This window comes from Emys orbicularis, chromosome 14 (assembly GCF_028017835.1).
Source record: "Emys orbicularis isolate rEmyOrb1 chromosome 14, rEmyOrb1.hap1, whole genome shotgun sequence".
NCBI lineage: Eukaryota > Metazoa > Chordata > Testudines > Emydidae > Emys > Emys orbicularis.
In genome coordinates, this window is record NC_088696.1 from 46,237,523 (window position 1) to 46,261,442 (window position 23,920).

The 23,920-nt window shown below is 53.5% G+C and overlaps 1 protein-coding gene across 1 annotated transcript; it reads left to right on the forward strand.

Moving 5' to 3' along the window:
- Positions 1-863: 863 nt before the first annotated feature.
- On the forward strand, positions 864-4,886 carry LOC135888793 (chymotrypsinogen 2-like). The gene is made up of 7 exons (XM_065416578.1): positions 864-915; positions 1,352-1,455; positions 2,698-2,777; positions 3,130-3,208; positions 3,521-3,701; positions 4,173-4,303; positions 4,725-4,886. Exons 1-7 carry the CDS (start codon positions 864-866, stop codon positions 4,884-4,886), a joined length of 789 nt encoding a protein of 262 aa, XP_065272650.1.
- The last annotated feature ends 19,034 nt before the right edge of the window (positions 4,887-23,920 follow it).

Genomic DNA, 23,920 nt, shown 5'->3' on the forward strand with positions numbered 1-23,920 from the left:
GTGACACCCACCGGGCAAGAGCGGGGGTCTCTGATTGGGGGTCTCATGGTCTGGAGTCTCTGAGTGAGCGCCCCCAAGTTGGGGCACAGCCACACAAATGGCACAGCGAGGCAGGGTCACAGGGTGGCTGATAAGACACTATATGGATGGGAAACCAAAGGAGCAGCCCCCTGAGCATTAGGACAGCTTTCGCAGAGCCCTGGGCATTCTGCTGTCCCCTCTGCACAGCCTGCAGGATGCTGAGAGGGGAGGGGAAGCATGCATCACGCACAGCATTGGTCCTGCCTTGAGCAGGGGGTTGCACTAGATGACCTCCTTCGTGGTGAAGCCCTGGAATGGGTTACCTAGGGAGGTGGTGGAATCTCCTTCCTTAGAGGTTTTTAAGGTCAGGCTGGAATGATTTAGTTGGGGATTGGTCCTGCTTTGAGCAGGGGGTTGGACTAGATGACCTCCTGAGGTCCCTTCCAACCCTGATATTCTATGATTCTCTGACGTGGCGCACGGCTCCCCAGGGTTGTCACTCCCCTGAGGGCAGAGGGTCACAGACTCCCACGGGCTCCCTGCTCCCAGGTCTGTGCCCTCTGGCTCCCATGCAGCTCCCTGGACCCCCACACGCCTCCAGGGAGCAGCTGCTGCGGTCCCAGCTCCTGGCCCAAGTCCTGCCCCCTGGCCAGCCTGCCCCTTGGCACTTTGCCCATGGCCCCTCAGGGCTGCCCAGTTTATCTCCCCAAGGTCCCCGGACAGCAGGGTGAAAAATTGGCTCCTATCTCTTTCTCAGCTGACACCTCCCCAGAGCTGCCTCTGGCAGGAGTATACAGGGCTGCTGACCCCACTCGGTCTCCAGGACCCACGTAAGAAGCAAAATGGCTTTCCTCTGGCTCCTGCCCTGCCTCGCCTTCCTGGGCACTGCCCATGGTAAGTACCACTGGCCTCCTTCGATTGGCAGCAGGGGCTGGAGGGCCCAGAGCTGGGGAAGGGTCTCTCTGCCACAGGGAGCTCCCGAGGCCCTGGCCCTGTCTCTACTTGCCCCAGCTGGAGAGGCCCTGCTGATGGCACAGACGGATGCAGCCTACACCATGCTGTGCTCGACGGCGCTTGCCACCCACCGCCGCAGCCCATCCTGCCCCCCATGGCAGCTGTACAGCCCTGGCCCTGGCTCTGGGGGATGTGCCCAGGTGAATTGGAGTGGGCAGCGTATGCCCATGGCTGTAGCAAAGGCCCCCAGCTACCAACTGCTCCCCCAGCTGCCACCCCACTGGTGCGGTGCCCCATGGAGCAGCCTGGGCCCTAGCCCTGTGCTCCCTCCCCGCTGGACCCTGGGAGCTGTAACTCCTCTCCTTCCCTCCCCCAGGCTGTGGCCTCCCTGCCATCCAGCCTGCCATCAGCGGCTACGCTCGAATCGTGAACGGTGAGACGGCGGTTCCTGGATCCTGGCCCTGGCAGGTCTCCCTACAGGTGAGAGCCCAGCAGCCCCTTCGGCCAGGCCAGGGCCCCTGTGGGGAGCAAAGCTGGGGGGAAAGGCAGGAAGGCCTGGCCCTTAGAGAACCTGGGGGGGGGGGGTGATTTCATGGTGTCCCAGGGCAGCTAGGCAGCATCTCAGTGCTAGTGGGGATTCATCTGACAGGTCCTGCACACGCCATTCACCGTGGTATCTGGGCCCCCGGCTGCTCCCTGCAGCACCCGTCTCCATGTTCTGTGTGCATTTCCCAGCAGCACTGGCTGCCCCTTGCTGTTTAGATTGGCTCTGGCATGCAGGTGGATTCTCAGTAGGGTGACCATACATCCCGTTTTGGCCAGGACAGTCCCCTTTTTAAGCCCTGTCCTGGGTGTCCTGACTTTTTTGGCAAAAATGGGCATTTGTCCTGTTTGCCTTGGCTAACTGATCCAGTTGGCAAGTGCAAACAGGACAAATGCCCACTTTTGTAAAAAAAAAAAGTGGGGTGCAGTGCAGAGGGCGAACTGTGATGCCAGCCCCATGCAGGGGGAGGCAGAGTTCTGGCAGGTAGCAACAGCCTCACGGGGGCTGGGGGACGGGCAGGCAGGCAGGGCTTGGGCCAGCCCCGCCTGGGGAGAAGGACTTGGGCAGACCTGCATGGTGTCCCGTTTTCCCTTTGGAAAATTGGTTACCCTAATTCCCTGCCTCCCTGCCCCCGATCGGTGCCTGCTCTGCTGTGGGGCAAGGGCCTGTTACCCCAGGGCAGCATCCACCGATGGGCAGCGCTGCCCGAGACAGTGGGATGAACTGACCTGGCCTCTCTGCGCTCCAAGGGCACCTGCCAGGAGCCTTCCCCCAGCCCTGCCCCCAGAGAGCCTCAGCTCCGGCGCACGGCCCTGCTGGGAATCCCCAAGTTGCCTTCTCTCCTGCTGCTCCCAGCCCCTGCTGGGCATCACAGGCCCTGGCTCCCCTCCAAGCACACGGGCTCAGCAGTGATCCCTGCGGGGTGGGGCAGGCATGTCCCTGCTGCAGTCTGTGCCCAGCAGGGCCTGGCAGATGGGGCAGAGGGCACTGGATGCCCAGAGGGGGTGCCCACTTCCCAGGGATGGGTCTCAGCCATCTGCTCCCCCTTAGTTTGATGCTCTGGCCCCAATTCCCCTCCCCTGGTTCCTGGCAGCCCCTGCCAGGCAGAGTGGGGGGGTCCCCGGCACGTGGCTGTCGTTGGCCGGCTCAATCACCACCTGTTCTCCCCCTCCCCACAGGACAACACCGGCTTCCATTTCTGCGGTGGCTCCCTGATCAGCGAGAACTGGGTGGTCACCGCTGCTCACTGCGGTGTCAGGTAGGAACTGGGGCAGGAGCTGTGGAGCGCCGTGGTGCAGGCACTAGAGTGGGACGGAGCGGGCGATGGGACACAGAGGGGATGGATGTGCCACCTGCACTGAGTTGTCCTGGCAGATACTGTTAGGCCCGGGGCCCGGGCATCAGTGTCCTGACAGAGAGCTCCACTCGGCTCGCATGGCCCTGGCTGCTTTCTTCAGCCACCCGGGCCCTGAGCCGGCACCAGGGGCTCGCTCTTCCCCTGCCACACTTCCTGGGCACAGGGCCCAGTGGAGGGGACAGAAGGAGCTGCAGGGAGCCAGGCCTGCCCCACCATTCCCTGTACTCGGGGCTTCCTTTTCTTCCCCCCGCAGCACAAGTCACCGTGTGGTTCTGGGGGAATTTAACCAACGCTCTCCGGCTGAGGATGTGCAAGTCCTGCAGATTGCCAAGGTAGGGGTCTGGCTGGCGCGGGGTCCCCTCGGGGGCTGCACATGTCCTCCCTCCATGGGCCTGGAACACCGGTCCCCCAGTGACCCTTCGTGCCCACCTCAACCCCCAGTACACTCACAGGTCAGCCTGTGTCATGTCTCATGGGCAGAGCTCCACGGGGTCCTGCAGGGGGTGGACGCGGTCTCCGGGGAGTCCTGCTGGAGGGGGTGTGGACGTGGCCTACAAGGGTCCTGCTAAGGGGTGGACGTGATTTCGGTGGGGTCTCGTATGGGGGCTGGACGTGATCTCCGGCTCCTCTGTCTCGCGTGGCAGGTTTTCAAGAACCGCAAATTCAGCGGAGTCTCCCTGAAGAATGACATCACCCTGCTCAAGCTGGCCACGCCAGCCAACACGACGGACCGTGTGTCCCCTGTGTGCCTGCCCACAGCCACTGACGACTTCCCTGGAGGCCTCACCTGCGTGACCACAGGCTGGGGCCTGACCAATCCCAGCGGTAACATATCTCCGGCCATGTGGGGGACTCAGCTTAGCCGACTGATCTGACTCTTCCCCAACCCCTCTCCTCAGCTCCCTGCCCCCTGACCTTCCCGGGCACATGATGGACTAGGAAATGGGGCCCAGCTGAGCCCCAGCAGCACTGGACAGCCCTCTGCCCCCTCCGGCTAGCCCCCTCCAGGCCCTGCCTCTCTTCCTGGCCCAGGCCAAACCCAGAGAATTTGACCGGGAGGCCCCCGTGGGGTCCCCACCTGACTGGACACAGCTGTCCTGTGAGTGCCCCGGCAGGGCAGGTGCAACTGGGGCCCCTTCCTCTGCAGAGGGGCCCCAGGGGGAGCTCTCCAGTCCCCTCCCTCCCTGTTGAGGTCCCGGTGCCAGGCGAGGCCCAGGGGCTGCAGTGTCTGGGATCGGGGGCTGCCCCATGCTGCGTGGCTGACACCACCATCTCCTGCCTGCCTTTGTTTTCCAGCCCAGAACACCCCAGACCAGCTGCAGCAGGTGGCCCTGCCCCTGCTGACCAACAGGCAGTGCAGGAGGTACTGGGGCAACATCCCTGACGTCATGATCTGCGCCGGCGCCGCTGGAGCCTCCTCCTGCATGGTACCCAGCTCTGCAGCACCACAGCCCCCCTGTCTGCCTCAGTGCCCGCCTGTCTGGCCATACATCACTCCTAGCCACTGCTCAGAACCCTGTCCTGCTAGCCACTTCCGCTCTCTCGCCATCCCTCCCTCCCTGCCTGCCTGTCACCACATCCCTGCATCCGTCCAGGCAGCCCCCCTTGATCTAACCAAGGATCTGTGCATCCCTCCCTCCCTTCCTCTAGGCTCCCATTTCCCTGCCCGCGATCCACCCTCCCCATCTCTCTCCCCAGCCCTGGGGCCTGCGGTGGCTACGTAGGGCCCCATCCAGACAAGCGCAGACTCATTTGCATTTGGGGAACAGCCAGTGGATGAGCAGGTCTCCCTCCCTTTGCGCTCCCCTAGGAGGAGACACCCCACCAACCTGCTGCTGCTGCTTGCAGGGTGACTCCGGCGGCCCCCTGGTGTGCCAGAAGGATGGCGCCTGGACCCTGGTGGGGATCGTCTCCTGGGGAAGCAGCACCTGCTCCCCCTCCACGCCCGGCGTTTACACCCGCGTCACCAAGCTCAGGGCCTGGATCGACCAGACCATCGTAGCCGATTAACTCAGCCGCACGTTCCCAGCGTGACGGGTCAATAAAGGAACGTCAGAGACTGGCCATGCCTGTGCCCTGTGGTCTTTGGCTCCTGGGCCGCGACAGGGCTCACGTGGTGGGGTACAATCGAGACCTAAGGCACATGGTGTCTGGTCTTCTCCTGTCTATCTGCGCCCCCTGGTGGATCATGCACATGGATATGTACTGCAGCACATGGTACCACCAGCCAAGTCATCCCATAGCATGGACAGATCATCTAGTCCAGCCCCCTGCGTGGAGGCAGGCCCAAGTAAACCTAGACCAGCCCTGACAGGGGTTTATCCCACCTGTTCTTAAACCTCTCATGACAGATTCTACAGCCTCCCTTGGAAGCCTGTTGCAGAACTTACCTACCCTGAGAGTTAGAAAGTTTTTCCTCACATCAGATCTACATCTCCCTGGCTGCAGATTAAGCCCATTACATCTTGTCCTTCCCTCAGCGGACACGGCGAACAATCGGTCTTTCTAACAGCCCTTAACATGTTTGAAGACTGTTACCAGGTACCTCCTCAGCCGTCTTTTCTCCAGACTAAACATGTCCATGTCTGACTAGGTTTAATCTTTCCTCACAAGGGGGTTTCTAAATCTTTGATCCCTTTTGTTGCTCTTCTCTGGACTCTCCAATTTGTCCATATCTTCCCAAAGGTGCAGTGCCCAGAACGGGACACAGGGGGGCCTCCCCAGTGCTGAGCAGAGTGGAACAGTGACCCGTGCCTTACACACAACACTCCTTTTAATACACCCCAGAACCATATTCGCCTTTTTCGCAGCTACGTCAGGTTGCTGACCCCTATTCAGTCTGTGATGCACTGTAACCTCCAGCCCGTCAGCAGTGCTGCTGCCAGCCAGTTATCCCCAGACTGTAGTTGGACACGGGCTGCAGTTTGACATTAACTCACCCACTTTGCAGTGGGGATGCTGGCACAAATCACACAGGTGCTGCTCACCCTCCAGTGCCTCCCCATCATTCCCTTCGAAGGAGAGTCTGGGAAGAAATCCTTGTGCGTCTCAGCCCAGCGTACCACAGGCCATGCCCCAGCCACACCGCGTGAGGGCAGAAGCAGGGAGGGCGCAGTAACGAGGGGTGCGCTTGGCCGTGGGGATGCTCACTGCTGAGCTAGGCTACGCCGGGTGCAGATAACCTGGGGGAACTGTGCAGTGAAGACACAGCCTGGCAGAGCCAGTCTGCTAGCAGGCCGGGCAGGTCCTAGTAGTTCAAAGTCCCCACCCAATAGAATTCAGCAGCCAAGCCATCCCTCTGGGATTGCCCAGCTGGGGAGCAAAGCACAGCTTCAGCTGAGGTGCCTCAATCCTCCGCTTCTCTGAGCCGGCAGCAGGGGCTGCAACACAGTGTAACAGTGCCAGTGCCAGGCCCAGGTTTGCTCCAGCAGCAGCCTGGCACTTTCCACAGACCCCATCCCCAAAGCTCGATTCATTGTGCGAGTCAGGCCCCAGAGGGCCCAGACCTGGTCCCACACACGGCTGGACTGGACTCCCAACCATGCTGCTGAGCACAGCCCCAGCGTCTCACTGAAGCTCCAGGCCGCGCCAGTTGGTACCCTATGCCAGCCGCTCTGGAGGCGCGCCGGCCTGTACGTGCCGTGCCAGCCGCTCTGGGGGCACGCCGGCCTGTACGCGCCGTGCCAGCCGCTCTGGGGGCGCGCTGGTCTGTATGTCACGTGTCAATTGCTCTGGGGCACACTAGCCTGTATGTGCCGTGCCAGCCGCTCTGGGGGCGCGCCGGCCTGTATGTGCCATGCCAGCCGCTCTGGGGGCGCGCCGGCCTGTACGCGCCATGCCAGCCGCTCTGGGGGCGCGCCGGCCTGTACACGCCGTGCCAGCCGCTCTGGGGGCGCGCCGGCCTGTACGCGCTGTGCCAGTCGCTCTGGGGGCGCGCTGGTCTGTACGTCACGTGTCAATTGCTCTGGGGCACACTAGCCTGTACGTGCCGTGCCAGCCGCTCTGGGGGCGCGCCGGCCTGTACGCGCCGTGCCAGCCGCTCTGGGGGCGCGCCGGCCTGTACGCGCCGTGCCAGCCGCTCTGGGGGCGCGCCGGCCTGTACGCGCTGTGCCAGCCGCTCTGGGGGCGCGCTGGTCTGTACGTCACGTGTCAATTGCTCTGGGGCACACTAGCCTGTATGTGCCGTGCCAGCCGCTCTGGGGGCGTGCTGGCCTGTACGCGCCGTGCCAGCTGCTCTGGGGGTGCGCCGGCCTGTACGCGCCGTGCCAGCCGCTCTGGGGGTGCGCCAGCCTGTACGCGCTGTGCCAGCCGCTCTGGGGGCACGCTGGTCTGTACATCACGTGTCAATTGCTCTGGGGCACACTAGCCTGTATGTGCTGTGCCAGTTGCTCTGGGGGCTCGCCGGCCTGTACACACTGTGTCAGTCACACTGCTGGTACGTGATCTGTGAGCTGCTCTAGGGTGTGGCAGCTGTTACACACTGTGCCAGCCACTCACATGTGCTGGTCGGTACAGACTGTGTCAGCCGCTCTGGGAGCGCACCGGCTGTATGTACAGTGTCAGTCACTCTGGCCTGTACGCATTGTGCCAGCCGCTCTGGGGCCATGCCTGTGTGTATACGCTGTGTCAGTCGACGTGCACTGGCTGTTATGTGCTGTGTCAGCCGCTCTGGGGCCATGCCTGTGTGTACACGCTGTGTCAGTCGACGTGCACTGGCTGTTATGTGCTGTGCCAGCCGCTCTGGGGCCATGCCTGTGTGTACACGCTGTGTCAGTCGACGTGCACTGGCTGTTATGTGCTGTGTCAGCCGCTCTGGGGTGCACTGATCGCTGGGGAAGGGTGTCACTCATTTACACACAGCCCTGCACCAACCTGCACTCCCGTGGGCCCACGTGGTCACCAGCCAAGACCTGCCCAAGAGGCTGGAGGCTTCCACTGCAGAGGATCTTCTGGTCTCACTGCAGGAGGCGCCCCATCCTGTGGCCTCGGGGCTTTGAGGATCCGCAGGGTAGACCGTGGGGCTGCTGGTCCCTGGGGGAGCAGTGCTGGCAGAGTCACCAGCCACAGGCTGTGAGTGTTCTGGAGCCAAGCACCACAGTCTGATGGGCAGTGTGCCCAGTGATGAGCTGCCAAAATCGTAACAACCGGTTCCCTCCTCACCCCACAAGGGGGTCGTGGCCCGCCCCTGCCCCCCAGGACTCCTGCCCCATCCACCCCCCTTCCCTGTCCCCTGACTGCCCCCTGCCGCCCCATCCAACCCCTCCTCTCATTCCTGATGGCCCCCCGGGACCCCTGCCCCATCCACCCACCCCTTCTCCCTGTCCCCTGACCGCCCCTGGAACCCCTGCCCCTGACTGCCTCCCACCGCCCCATCCAACCCCCCCTACTTCCTGACTGCTCCCCCGGGACCCTTGACCCCATTCAACCCCCCTGTTCCCTGCCTTCTGACTGCCCCGACCCCATCCACCCCCCCGAACTCCCCTGCCCTCTATCAATTCCCTCCCCCGCTCCCTGCCCCCTTACTGCACTGCCTGGAGGTGGCTGGCGGCACTACAGCCATGCTGCTCGGCTGGAGCCGGGCCACGCCGCCGCCGCGCAGTGCCTGGAGCTCACAGCCCCCCCGCTCAGGTCAGGCCGAGCTCACAGCCCCCCCGCTTCCCGTGAATCAGCTGTTCCCGCGGGAAGCCTGGGAGGGCTGAGAAGCAAGTGGTGGCTTCGCGCTCAGGCCCAGGGAGGCGGAGGTGAGCTGGGGTGGGGAGCGGTTCCCCTGTGCGCCCCCACCCCGGGTTACCTGCTGCAGCGCAGGCGGCCCCCCCCCCCGCCCCAACTCACCTCCACTCCGTCTCCACCTCCCTGGGCCTGAGCGCGAAGCCGCTGCACTGCTTCTCCGCCCTCCCAGGCTTCCCACACGAACAGGTGATTCGCGGGGGGGAGGGGGAGAAGTGGGGCGGAGCGTTCAGGGGAGGAGGCGGAGCGGAGGTGAGCTGGGGTCGGGGGGCGGGGCGGGGAGCTGCTGGTGGGTGCTCTGTACCCACCAAATTTTCCCCGTGGGTGCTCCAGCCCCGGAGCCCCCATGGAGTTGGCACCTAAGGCGCCACTTTTGGATAATGTGCTCAGGGGGAGCGGCTGCTCCCCCCCAGCTACGCTCCTGGGTCACTTCAACTTACCGGTTGTTAAATTTAGAAGCCCTTTTAGAACCGGTTGTCCCGCGCAGGACAACCGGTTCTAAAAGGGCTTCTAAAGTTAACAACCGGTTCCCGCGAACTGGTGCGAACCAGCTCCAGCTTACCACTGGCTGCAGCGAGTGGGGAGCCAGTGGCTAGGCCCCCATTGTCAGAGGTCTGCCAGGGACAGAGCTCAAAGGGAGAAAGTCCAGTTCAGGAGGAACAGAAAAGCCAGAGAGAGCAGGCGCAGCAGGGCTAGCCACAAAAGGGGCAGTATCTAGAAAGAGGAAAGACAATGGTGTAAGGGGAAAAGAGGGAAAGTTAAAGGAAGAACAGTACTGTTAAACGAGAGGAAAAATAAACAAAGAGTCTCTAAGAAACTATTAGAAAAACATTGTTAGAAAACTGTGAGAAAAGTACAGCCCAAATGAAATGTGAAGGAAATAAACTGTAATTAAAGTGAAACCGACTTAAGAAATAAGAACATAAGAACATAAGAAAGGCCGTACTGGGTCAGACCAAAGGTCCATCTAGCCCAGTATCTGTCTACCGACAGTGGCCAATGCCAGGTGCCCCAGAGGGAGTGAACCTAACAGGCAATGATCAAGTGATCTCTCTCCTGCCATCCATCTCCATCCTCTGACGAACAGAGGCTAGGGACACCATTCTTACCCATCCTGGCTAATAGCCATTTATGGACTTAGCCACCATGAATTTATCCAGTCCCCTTTTAAACATTGTTATAGTCCTAGCCTTCACAACCTCCTCAGGTAAGGAGTTCCACAAGTTGACTGTGCGCTGCGTGAAGAAGAACTTCCTTTTATTTGTTTTAAACCTGCTGCCTATTAATTTCTTTTGGTGACCCCTAGTTCTTGTATTATGGGAATAAGTAAATAACTTTTCCTTATCCACTTTCTCAACATCACTCATGATTTTATATACCTCTATCATGTCCGCCCTTAGTCTTCTCTTTTCCAAACTGAAGAGTCCTAGCCTCTTTAATCTTTCCTCATATGGGACCCTCTCTAAACCCTTAATCATTTTAGTTGCTCTTTTCTGAACCTTTTCTAGTGCTAGAATATCTTTTTTGAGGTGAGGAGACCACATCTGTACACAGTATTCGAGATGTGGGCGAACCATGGATTTATATAAGGGCAATAATATATTCTCAGTCTTATTCTCTATCCCCTTTTTAATGATTCCTAACATCCTGTTTGCTTTTTTGACCGCCTCTGCACACTGCATGGACATCTTTAGAGAACTATCCACGATGACGCCAAGATCTTTTTCCTGACTCGTTGTAGCTAAATTAGCCCCCATCATGTTGTATGTATAGTTGGGGTTATTTTTTCCAATGTGCATTACTTTACATTTATCCACATTAAATTTCATTTGCCATTTTGTTGCCCAATCACTTAGTTTTGTGAGATCTTTTTTAAGTTCTTCACAATCTGCTTTGGTCTTAACTATCTTGAGTAGTTTAGTATCATCTGCAAACTTTGCCACCTCACTGTTTACCCCTTTCTCCAGATCATTTATGAATAAATTGAATAGGATAGGTCCTAGGACTGACCCTTGGGGAACACCACTAGTTACCCCTCTCCATTCTGAGAATTTACCATTAATTCCTACCCTTTGTTCCCTGTCCTTTAACCAGTTCTCAATCCATGAAAGGACCTTCCCTTTTATCCCATGACAGCTTAATTTACGTAAGAGCCTTTGGTGAGGGACCTTGTCAAAGGCTTTCTGGAAATCTAAGTACACTATGTCCACCGGATCCCCCTTGTCCACATGTTTGTTGACCCCTTCAAAGAACTCTAATAGATTAGTAAGACACGATTTCCCTTTACAGAAACCATGTTGACTATTGCTCAAGAGTTTATGTTTTTCTATGTGTCTGACAATTTTGTTCTTTACTATTGTTTCAACTAATTTGCCCGGTACCGACGTTAGACTTACCGGTCTGTAATTGCCGGGATCACCCCTAGAGCCCTTTTTAAATATTGGCGTTACATTAGCTAACTTCCAGTCATTGGGTACCGAAGCCAATTTAAAGGACAGGTTACAAACCTTAGTTAATAGTTCCGCAACTTCACATTTGAGTTCTTTCAGAACTCTTGGGTGAATGCCATCTGGTCCCGGTGACTTGTTAATGTTGAGTTTATCAATTAATTCCAAAACCTCCTCTAGTGATACTTCAATCTGTGACAGTTCCTCAGATTTGTCACCTACAAAAGCCAGCTCAGGTTTGGGAATCTCCCTAACATCCTCAGCCGTGAAGACTGAAGCAAAGAATCCATTTAGTTTCTCCGCAATGACTTTATCATCTTTAAGCGCTCCTTTTGTATTTTCATCGTCAAGGGGCCCCACTGGTTGTTTAGCAGGCTTCCTGCTTCTGATGTACTTAAAAAACATTTTGTTATTACCTTTGGAGTTTTTGGCTAGCCGTTCTTCAAACTCCTCTTTGGCTTTTCTTATTATATTCTTGCACTTAATTTGGCAGTGTTTATGCTCCTTTCTATTTACCTCACTAGAATTTGACTTCCACTTTTTAAAGGAAGTCTTTTTATCTCTCACTGCTTCTTTTACATGGTTGTTAAGCCACGGTGGCTCTTTTTTAGTTCTTTTACTGTATTTCTTAATTTGGGATATACATTGAAGTTGAGCCTCTATTATGGTGTCTTTAAAAAGGGCCCACGCAACTTGCAGGGATTTCACTTTAGTCACTGAACCTTTTAACTTTTGTCTAACTAACCCCCTCATTTTTGTATAGTTCCCCCTTTTGAAATTAAAGGCCACAGTGTTGGGCAGTTGAGGTGTTCTTCCCACCACAGGGATGTTGAATGCTATTGTATTATGGTCACTATTTCCAAGCGGTCCCGCTATAGTTACCTCTTGGACCAGCTCCTGCGCTCCACTCAGGATTAAATCTAGAGTCGCCTCTCCCCTTGTGGGTTCCCGTACTAGCTGCTCCATGAAGCAGTCATTTAAAGTATCGAGAAATTTTATCTCTGCATTTCGTCCTGAAGTGAAATGTTCCCAGTCAATATGGGGATAATTGAAATCCCCCACTATTATTGGGTTCTTAATTTTGATAGCCTCTCTAATTTCCCTTAGCATTTCATCATCACTATTACTGTCCTGGTCAGGTGGTCGATAATAGATCCCTAATGTTATATTTTTACTAGAGCATGAAATTTCTATCCATAGAGACTCTATGGAACCTGTGGATTCGCTTAAGATTTTTACTTCATTTGAATCTACACTTTCTTTCACATATAGTGCCACTCCTCCCCCTGCACGGCCTGTTCTGTCCTTCCGATATATTTTGTACCCCGGAATGATTGTGTCCCATTGATTGCTCTCAGTCCACCAGGTTTCTGTGATGCCTATTATAGCTATATCCTCCTTTATCACAAGGCACTCTAGTTCACCCATCTTATTATTTAGACTTCTGGCATTTGTGTACAAGCACTTTAAAAACTTGTCCCTGTTTATTAGCCTGTCTTTTTCTGATGTGCCAGATTCTTTTTTATGTGGCTGTTTATCATCTGATCCGGCCCTTACATTATACTTTTCAGTCCTCTGCTCCTGACTATAACCTGGAGATTCTCTATCATCAGACTCTCCCCTAAGGGAAGTCTGTGTCCGATCCACACGCTCCTCTGCAGCAGTCGGTTTTCCCCCATCTCCTAGTTTAAAAACTGCTCTACAACCTTTTTAATGTTTAGTGCCAGCAGTCTGGTTCCACTTTGGTTTAGGTGGAGTCCATCCTTCCTGTATAGGCTCCTCCCATCCCAGAAGTTTCCCCAGTTCCTAATGAACGTGAACCCCTCCTCTCTACACCATCGTCTCATCCACGCATTGAGACTCTGAAGCTCTGCCTGCCTACCTGGCCCTGCGCGTGGAACTGGGAGCATTTCTGAAAATGCCACCATATAGGTCCTGGATTTCAGTCTCTTCCCTAGCAGCCTAAATTTGGCTTCCAGGACATCTCTCCTACCCTTCCCTATGTCATTGGTACCTACATGTACCACGACCACCGGCTCCTCCCCAGCACTACACATAAGTCTATCTAAATAAGGTGGAAGAGAGTTGTAGTGAAAGTAAGAAAATAGTAAGGACTGTAAAACAAACCATCCAAACAGCATCCTAAGGCAGACAAGGTGAAGCGCTAGGAACAGAGAAATTGTCAGGGAGCAAAGGGGCTGTAAGCTAGAAAGGAGCAGAGGGATAACAGTTCAGCCAAGGAATCACATCAAGGAATTTAGGCTGGAACTCAAACCAGTAAACCAAGGTTGCACAAGAGGATTGCCCAAGATAACTAAACAGCTTAAGAACTTTTTCTCCGACCTCTGGGCTTATGGAGGCTGCAAACCGAGAAATTGACAAGGGGATGTGGAACCATGGAATTTGTGTTCTAGTGCAGTGGTTTTCAAACTGTGGGTTGCGACCCAGCACTGGAAGTAGCGAGCAGCAGGTCTGGCTCCTAGGCTGGAGGGGGGGGGGGTGTCCACAGGGCACTGCGCACTGCCCCTGTCCCAAGCACCAGCTCTGCACTCCCATTGGCTGGTTCCAATGGGAGCTGGGGGGGGGGGGGCGCTATGAGTGAGAGCCGTGCAGAGCTGCTTGCATGCCTCCACCTAGGAGCTTGCATGCCTCCACCTGCTGCTGGCCACTTCCGGGGCACAGTATGGTCCACGGTGCCAGGAAGCCTGCTTTAGCATCGCTGCTGCGCCGCTGATTGGAAGCCCCAATCCCCTGCCCCAGCCCTGAGCCCCCCCAAACCCAGAGCCCCTTCCTGCACCCCAAACCCCTCATTCCCAGCCCCACCCCAAAGCCTGTACCCCCAGCCCAGAGCCCTGACCCCTGCCCCAGCCCAGAGCCCCCTCCCACACCCTGAACCCCTCATTCCCGGCCCCACCCCACAGCCCTCACCCCTACCCTCTGCCCAAGCCATGAGCCCCCCCACACCCCAAACCCCTCATCCCTAGCTCCGTTGGGTTGCGGGCATCAACAATTTTCTTCAACTGGGTCGCCAGAAAAAAAGTTTGAAAACCACTGTTCTAGTGCATTGTATTCACTAATTCAAAATGCTGTTGTTTTATACATGAAAATTGTTACCTGATAAGGCTAATTCCCCACTCTGGCACTTTGAGTGCAGAAGGTGGGGGCCCGCAAGGATTCTAAAAATTAATACTGGCCACTCCAGGCTGGTATTAAACTCCCAAGGTTACAGCTTCTCTCTGACCTTGGATTGGTAGATGCTGCCACCACCCAAGTGCAGAACCCCTTTGAGAGCCCAGGAAGGCGCACTTGGGAATTCCTTCCTGTGGGGTACCCTCAAGCCCTTTCACCCCCCTCTGGGGAAGAGCTGAGAAAGAAAAACAAAGGAAATCAGCTGTCGCCACCAGCTAATTAAGCATGTGCACAAACCTCTTAAGACACAAAAATCCAATCCAAAAAAGGTATTTATTAATAAAAAAAGAAAGAAAATACATCTGGGAACTCAGGCTATTGCTAGATTTTAAAAGAGCAACTACACGAAATAAGCACCGAGAATAGCTTTTTTGAGGTCCAGCTTAAAGGTTACAAGCAAAACAAAAGCATCTGGGGTTAGCACAGAGGAGGCCACAAGACATAAAGAAATAAAAAGAGATAAGCCTAATCGCGTCTTCCTAGACATTTCCTGATCTACTTACATATCTGGGGTTTTAAATTAGTAGTTTCTAGTATGATACTGATGATTTTTTTCATTCCTGGCCCAAGCTTCTCACAGCATAGCTCTGTCCTGTTTGCCTCTCCCGGGGAGGACAACAGCCAGACAATAGGAGAGTCTTTGTTTCAATTTTAAAAAGTTCTAGCCTTCCCATTGGCTCTTTTGGCCAGGTGCCCACTCCCTTCCTTTTACCTATGCATAGCAGTGAGACTTTTTAACCCTTTACAGGTAGAGCAATTAGGAAACAGCTATTAAGAGGGATTTTATAGCTACTGGCTGGCTGGGTGTCCATAAAAGGGAGCTACCCCCCACTTCTTTTATCACATTACCTATGAAGTGAGTTTAATTAAGACAATCATTAATACATAGTCGATAACAGTAATAGTTTATGGTGTAAGCTTAAGAAGTAGTTCCTGCTAAAACAACTAACTCTGATTTCCTTGTGATTTGTCCCCATTTAATTGATTGCTGCTTTACCCCACCTGATTGAAAGAACATAATACAGTCTCTAGATTGCCTCTGCCTCTCCTCATTGCTCTGACTCAGAACGCCCCTCCTTTCCCTGCCACGCTGGGCAGAGGCTAGGTCCCTCCAAGGTCCATTTTAGCATCAGGTGTGAAGTCCTAGAGCCCCAATGCAACTGTTATCCGATGATGAGCAGGGTCATCCCATTGTCTCTTAGCGTCTCTGGGGCAGGGCTCAGGACTCTTGGCCCAGTTTCTGGGGTCTGTTTTCTGGACAGACAATAGCACTCTCAGCTTCTCTGAAATACATCGATTCTCAAGCCAGCTGGGCTGGGCAGAGGGGCCCTCCCATTTTAGCCCAGTTTGCTGCCCCCATCAGAGCCTTGGAAAGAAACTTTTTTTTAAATCAAACATCTCAGTAGGGACAAGTTCTCCCCCAAACGTGCAGCAAGGAAGGGGTCTGGGGTTTTCGTTTTTTGGAGATTAAATGCCTGAAAAATGGTTTCTTTGCAACTGTTTTGCCAAATAACCAGTGAAATCCCCTGGCACCAAAGTCTATTATACACAAGTAGAGTCTCTTTATGCCAGTGCCAAAAGGCTTGAGCCGGTTGTCCAGTGAGGAGGGAAAAATTTGGGGGATGGACTAGTTATTATTGTTCTTTATTATCCAGCCTTTGGTAAAATGCCTCTTCCTGCATCCCTCTGACCTGGGGGATGCACACAGGGCCATTGTCCAGGAACCGAGAGCCAAGTGACTACCCATGGTGTCATAACTAGAAAGGGCAGGGTAACAACCCTCCTGTATCAATACTATAAAATCCCTCCTGGCCAGAGGCACCAAAATCCTTTTACCTGTAAAGGGTTAAGAAGCTCAGGTAACCTGGCTGACACCTGACCCAAAGGACCAATAAGGGGACAAGATACTTTCAAATCTTGGGGGGGGAGGCTTTTGTTTGTGTGCTCTTTGTTTTTGGGTGTGTTCGCTCTTAGGACTAAGAGGGACCGGACATCAATCCATGTTCTCCAAATCTTTCTGCACAAGTGTCCCTAGACTCTGTTTGTCAGAGGGTGGAGATGGATGGCAGTAGAGAGATCACTTGATCATTACCTGTTAGGTTCACTCCCTCTGGGGCACCTGGCATTGGCCACTGTCGGTAGACAGAATACTGGGCTAGATGGACCTTTGGTCTGACCCAGTATGGCCGTTCTTATGTTCTTATATGTTCTTATGGTCTCATATTTTCAAACTTGTAAGTAACAGCCAGGCAAGGCATATTAGTTTTATCTTTGTTTTCTCAACTTGTAAATGTTCCTTTTGCTAGAGGGTTTACCTCGGTTTGCTGTAACTTTGAACCTAGGGCTAGAGGGGGTTCCTTTGGGCTCTTTGAATTTGATTACCCTGTAAAGTTATTTTCCATCCTGATTTTACAGAGATGATTTTTGCCTTTTCTTTTAATAAAATTCTTCCTTTAAGAACCTAATTGATTTTTCATTGTTTTAAGATCCAAAGGTTTGGATCTGTGTTCACCAGGACTAATTGGTGAAGGGATATTCTCAAGCCTTCCCAGGGAAAGGGGTGTAGGGGCATGGGGAGGATTATTCTCAAGCCTACCCAGGAAAAGGGGTGTAGGGGCTTGGGGGAAAATATTCTCAAGCCTGCTCAGGAAAGGGGGGTTAGGGACTTGGGAGATATTTGGGGAAAGGCAGAGTTCCAAGTGGCTCTCCATAAATATTTGGTTAAAACACTTGGTGGTGGCAGCGTATTTTTAACTTAAGCTTAGGGGGTCTTTCATGCGGGTCCCCCCATCTGTACCCTAAAGTTCAGAGTGGGGAGGGAACCTTGACATGGTGGCAGATCGGTGGGATCATTGTTGAACCAAAAGCACAGCAGGATTTTTAAAAGGATTCTTGTTAGAGTTTTTTTTTCTTCTCTGCCTGAAGGCAGAGGGGTCAAGTTACAGTAACAAAGGAATTTACAAGCTGGAATTTTTTTTCTTTCTAACTCTCGGGTATAGCTAGCTTAGACCCAGAAAGGCTGAACACTGCATGCTGTGAAAGTCTCTGTTAACTAAGCAGCCCCTGTGCTGAGTGCATCCCAGTTTCAGTGAATTGCAGAGGGGGTGTGACCAAGCACAAGAAAGCAGGAAAATGAGTACTAAACTATGAGTAATAAACTAGAGCTGGCCAGACTGGAAGCACAAGAGAATGAAAAGAATCATAAGAGACTGCTCGAATTAAAACAACTCGAGAAAGAAGCTGCTGAAAGAGCAGAGAAAGCCAACGAGGCTGCCCACAAGAGAGCTATGGAAGAGAAAGAAAAAGAGATGGAGGAGAAAGAAAAAGAGAGAAAGCATGAACTGGAGTTAGAGAGGGCAAGGGCTAGGCAACATATACCAGACAACCCTAGCAACCCCTCTCCAGGTACCGCTTCCCATCCCCGAAAATTCCCCACCTACAAGGCAGGTGATGATACCGAGGCCTTGTTAGAAAATTTCGAAAGGGCCTGCCTTGGGTACAGCATCTCTAAAGACCAGTACCTGGTAGAGCTGAGGCCACAGCTAGGTGGACCCTTAGCAGAGGTGGCGGCTGAAATGCCTAAGGAACACATGAACAGTTATGAACTTTTTAAAAACAAGGCCAGAATCAGAATGGGGCTAACACCCTAGCATGCCCGTCGGCGGTTCAGAGCCCAAAGGTGGAAACCAGACATGTCATTTACCCGACATGCCTACTACATTGTGAAAAATTGGGATGCCTGGATATCAGGAGCAAGTGTTAAATCTCCGGAAGAGTTGTCCTTCCTAATGCAAATGGAGCAGTTTTTAGAGGGTGTTCCTGAGAAAATAGAAAGGTACATCCTAGATGGGAAGCCCAAAACTGTAACCGAGGCGGGGGAGATTGGAGCCAAATGGGTGGAGGTGACAGAAAAGAAAAAAGCTAGTAGCAGTTGGAGCGAATATCAGAAGGGGCAACCTGAAACAAAACCCTATCACCAGAGGCAACCCAAGGCCCCACCTCCATCCCAAGGAAAACCCCAGACACTTTATCGTCCCACCACACCAGTCTCCAGCAACCCACCTCGCCCCAGTGACCAGTCAGCTGGGTGATGTTTTAAATGTAATGAGCTGGGGCATGTGAAGGCCAACTGCCCCAAGAACCCCAACAGACTGCAGTTCATTACACCGGAGTCACACCCAAGGTCCTCAGGTCCAGATGCCTCCCAGGTACCCTCAGAGCGAAGGGAAACTGTGAGTGTGGGCGGGAAGAAGGTTATCGCGTGGAGGGACACTGGAGCTGACACAGGTGTCAGCTATCCACCAATCTTTAGTGGACCCCAAATTCGTCAACCCAGAGGCCCAAGTGACGATTCAACCATTCATGTCAAAATCTTTAAACTTGCCTACAGCTGAGTTGCCTGTCTAGTACAAGGGCTGGTCAGGAATGTGGACTTTTGCAGTCTATGATGATTATCCCATTCCCATGCTGCTGGGGGAAGATTTGGCCAACCATGTGAAGCTAGCCAAGAGGGTGGGAATGGTCACTCGCAGCCAGGCTAAGCAAGCTTTCACACCTAGCTTTGTCCCTGAGCCTTCCACCAGGGCCTCGCCTGTGTTACCAGAGACCCAAACAAAGCCAGTCCCAGAACCGGAACGATTGCCAGCACTGAGTCCGCGCTTGCAAACCCATCTACAACTTCAACACCAGAAGGCACTACTGAGCCTGCACTGGCAGCAGCAGCAGATAACCCTACACAAGAGGCTCAGCCAGAGACTGAAATACCACATAGTGCACCAGCAGAGAGCGTTTCACCGTCAACAGAAACAGCCCCATCACCTGCATCACTTCCAGAGGGACCAAGCCCAGGTCCACAATCCAGTGAGGAACTGATGTCTCCAGCATCAAGGGAACAGTTCCAGGCCAAACAGAAAGCAGATGACAGCCTCCAGGGAGCTTGGACGGCGGCACAGAGCAACCCACCGCCTCTCAGCTCTTCTAATCAATCCCAGTTTGTTGTAGAAAGAGGACTTTTATACAAGGAAACTCTTTCTGGTGGGCATCAGGAAAATTGGCATCCTCAGAGACAGTTGGTAGTTCCAACTAAGTACCGGATAAAGCTCTTGAGCTTAGCCCACAATCATCTTAGTGGCCATGCTGGGGTGAACAGGACCAAAGACTGTTTGGGGAGGTCATTCCACTGGGAGGGAATGGGCAAGGATGTTTCTACTTATGTCCGGTCTTGTGAGGTGTGCCAAAAAGTTGGAAAACCCGCAAAAAGAACAGGAGTACTTGTGGCACCTTAGAGACTAACAAATTATGCTCAAATAAATTTGTTAGTCTCTAAGGTGCCACAAGTACTCCTGCTCTTAATTCAGGACAAATTGCTTAAAGCAGGACAATTATAGCCCAAGGCTGGGGTTCCTTTGCACACCAAGGCAAATCAAACCAGCCAAACAGAGAAGACTTCGGCTTTACCCCACTGGCTAACCATAAGTCATACAAGCAATTCCCTTAGACACTCCAGTTTCCCAGTATCACCACCAGTGCCACTCGTTATGGGGACAAATGGTTATGAAAACCAATACCCCAGTAAAAGAAAAAAGGTTCTCCCAATCCCAAATGACCAAGCCCCAGACCCAGATCAATATACAAATCAGATCTTACCCACAAATCACGCTGTTGCCAATCCTTTAGAATCTAAAATCTAAAGGTCTATTCATAAAAGGAAAAAGATATAGATGATAGCTAAAATTGGTTAAATGGAATCAATTACATACAGTAATGGCAAAGTTCTTGGTTCAGGCTTGTAGCAGTGATGGAATAAGCTGCAGGTTCAAATCAAGTCTCTGAAGTACATCCCCAGCTGGGATGGGTCATTCAGTCCTTTGTTCAGAGCTTCAGTTTGTAGCAAAGTCCCTCCAGAGGTATGAAGCAGGATTGAAGACAAAATGGAGGAGTTTTCAGGGCCTTTTATATCCTCTGCCCATGGAAGGACACACTTTGTTCTTACTGTGGAAAATCACAGCAGCAAGATAGAGTCTGGAGTCACATGGGCAAGTCACATGTCCATGCTTGACTCAGTTCTTTACAGGCGGCAGCCATTGCTCACATGCTATCTTGAACGTTCCCAGGAAGACTTCTGATGTGGATTGGAGTCTCCCAAAGTCCATTGTCAGTTAAGTGTTTCTTGACTGGGCACTTACTGAGAATAGTCCCTTCTCAAGAATCTGACCAAATGCTTCACTGAGGCTACTTAGAATCAAAACACATTGAGATACAAGTACATGGCCAATAGGAATCCTACAGAAAGTGGGAACATGGACCAATTGCTGACTGAAAGGCTGTATTCAAAGAGTAGTTATCAATGGTTTGCTGCCAAACTGGGCCAGTGTATATAATGGTCCTGCAGGAGTCAGTCCTGGGTCTGGTACTAGTCAGTCTTTTCATTAATAACTTGGACAATGGAATGGCGAGTATGTTTATAAAATCTGCAGGTAACATCATGCGGAGAGGGGTCGCAAGCACGCTGAAGGACAGGGTTAGAATTCAAAATGACCTCAACAAATTGGAGAATTGGTGTGAAATCACCAAGATGAAATTCAATAAAAACAAATGCAAAGTGCTACACTTAGGAAGAAAAAAAATCAAATGCACAACTACAAAATGGGGAACAACTGGCTATATGGTGGTACTACAAAAATGATACACACATACAGATAGCATAATCATAACCAGCAAAGCATAACCTTTTTATAGACACCTTACACGACAACCTTTGTATAATATTTGCTGCAAATATATAACAATGGTTGCAACAATGATCTATATGGTCATAGTTTATGTCAATAACGTCACAAGCCCTTGCTGCAGATCAAGCCTATTACGTCTTGTCCTACCTTCAGTGGCCTTGGAGAACCATTGATCACCGTTCTCTTTGTAACAGCCCGTAACATATTTGAAGACTGTTATCTGGTCCCCACCTTCAGTCGTCTTTTCTCCAGATTAAACTTGCCCAGGTTTTATTACCCTTTCCTCACAGGTCAGTTTTTCTAAACCTTGGATCATTTTTGTTGCTCTCTTCTGGACTCGCTCCAATTTGTTCACATCTTTGCCAAAGTTTGGTGCCCAGAACGGCACCCAGTATCCAGCTGAGGCCTCCCCAGTGCCGAGTGAGACAATGGCCTCCCATGCCGTACATACGACACTCCTGTTAATAGACCCCAGAACCATATTTGCCTTTTTTGAAACTGCATCACACTGCTGACTCCTATGCAATTTGTGATCTGCTAGAACCCCAGAGCCTTTTCAGCAGTACCACCATATAGCCAGTTGTTCCCCATTTTGTAGTTGTACATTTGATTTTTTTTCTTCCTAAGTGTAGCACTTTGCATTTGTTTTTATTGAATTTCATCTTGGTGATTTCACACCAATTCTCCAATTTGTTGAGGTCATTTTGAATTCTAACCCTGTCCTTCAGCGTGCTTGCGACCCCTCTCCGCGTTATTAATGAAAAGATTGACTAGTACCGGACCCGGGACTGACTCCTGCAGGACCATTATATACACTGGCCCAGTTTGGCAGCAAACCATTGATAACTACTCTTTGAATACAGCCTTTCAGCCAGCAATTGGTCCATGTTCCCACTTTCTGTAGGATTCCTTTTTTCCTCAGGTCATTAAAGAGCTCCGTGGCATCTTACTAGTCTTCCTATCTGTCCTTTCCAGCGAGATAGTTTGCAAGGAGGGAAAATACTTCGGGATGGACCATTTATTATTGCTAATATTATTTATTACCTGTATTATGGTAGTGCCTAGGAGCTCAGCCCTGGGCCAGGTGGGTACATTATTTGGGCCGCTGTCCTGGGTGCTGTACATTATTTATTAGTAAGGCTACGTTTTAGTCACAGGTATTTTTAGTAAAAGTCATGGACAGGTCATGGGCAGTAAACAAAAATTCACGGCCTGTGACCTGTCCATGACTTCTACTATATACCCGCATCTAAAACTGGGGGGGAGGGGCAGCCCAGGGGTGCTGTGGGTGCTCGGGGAGGGGGGGTGACCCGGGACCCCACTGGTGCTGGTGGCGGGGAGGGGGCGGCGGTTGGCAGGGCCAGTAGGCTCCCTACATGGCTCCATGGCTCTCCGGGAAGTGGGGACACCCCTCTCGCTCAGCTTCTAGGCGGAGGCGTGGCCAGGCAGCTCTGCACGCTGCCTCCACCCAGAATGCCAGCTTTGCAGCTCCCATTGGCCGAGAACCAGAGCATGGCGCGGGGAGGTCGGTCCGCAGCGCGAGGAGTCATAGCATGGCAGGAGCAGCCCCACTCTGCTCAGCCCAGTGCAGGGCACTATTTACAAACTGGCAGTTGTCAGACACGCAGTGGGCTGCCAGCCCTGTGCTGCCAGCATGCCCCTTCGTCTCGGGGGCAGGCCCATGCCACACCACACAGCTCCCCCCCCACAACACCCCATAGGCGCCGACTCCATGGGTGCTCTGGGAGCACCCACAGAAAAAAAATAGTGTGTGCTGAACACCCCTGGCAGGCCCGCTGATCAGCTCCTCCCCCTCGCCCCCAGCACCTCCCGCCCGCCGCTGATCAGCTGTTCAGCGGTTGGTAGGAAGTCTGGGGAGGAGGGGGAGGAGCAAGGGCAGGAAGAGGCAGAGGGAGGTTGGGGGCGCTCTGGGGAGGGTGCGGAATGGGGCAGGAAGAGGTGGGGCAGGGGTGGGGCCTTGGGAAAGGGTGGAGTGGGGGTGGGACCTGGGGCAGAGTGGGGTCAAGCACCCCTGGGGAAATCAGAAATTCAGCACCTCTGCCCCCCCCGGGCCAGAGCCTCCCCCAGACCCATTATGCCCAATGCCCCCCCAGACTCCCCCAATAATGCCCAGTGCCCTGCACAACACCATCGCAGACTGTGTCTGCCAGGCGGAGAATCGCTCTGGCCCCCCAGGAGCGGCGCCATCAGCCAGGCCAGGGCCTGCCCCAGCCGGGCTCCCTCAGGACCCAATTGCCTGGATGGGCCCAGCCAAGCCCCCCACACTGTCCTCCCTGCAACTGGCTGAGACTGGCCAGGCTTCTGCCCCAGTCCCAGGCAGGGCCCCACAGGTGGTCGGAGCAGAGACTGCCCAGAGCCAGAGGTGCACTGGGATCCAGCCAGGGGGCAGAGAGGAGCCGGCGGGTGGGGCCAGGGGGTAGCCTTGGCCGGCCGGCAGGCTGGCTGAGAGGAGCTAGTGGTGAGCGGGGTGGTGGGGTCTCGGTGCGCAGGGCAAACAGAGCAGGCTGAGGCCCCTTCTGAGCATGGGCCCGGCTCCATTGCGCCACTGGCGCCATTGTTAACCCGGTACTGCTAGAGCCTTCCTCACCCCATCCCGTGCCCCAATCCCCTGCCCCCTCCTACGCCCAAACTCCTGCTGCTGCTGGGGGAGAGGGACACAGTGGCCCAAGACTGCCCCAGCAGCGGCCAGTGCGACTGACTCCTGCCTGAGCTGCCCCCAGGCCAGGCACACCAGCTGCTGCAGAAGTCACAGAGGTCACGGAAAGTCACAGAATCCATGACTTCAGTGACAAACTCGCAGCCTCATTTATTAGGTGTATTACAGTAGTGCCTAGGAGCCCAGCCAAGGGCCAGGCACCTATTGTGCTGGGTGCTGTACATTACTTATTAGTTGTATTACAGTAGAGCCTGGGAGCCCAGCCATGGGCTG

What these genes read in the sequence shown, in the direction of transcription:
- LOC135888793 (XM_065416578.1), top strand. Translation starts at nt 864, where the DNA reads ATGGCTTTCCTCTGGCTCCTGCCCTGCCTCGCCTTCCTGGGCACTGCC. An exon ending in AAGTCCTGCAGATTGCCAAG is followed by an intron (nt 3,209 to 3,520) that starts GTAGGGGTCTGG and finishes CTCGCGTGGCAG; the next exon opens with GTTTTCAAGAACCGCAAATT. An exon ending in CTGGAGCCTCCTCCTGCATG is followed by an intron (nt 4,304 to 4,724) that starts GTACCCAGCTCT and finishes TGCTGCTTGCAG; the next exon opens with GGTGACTCCGGCGGCCCCCT.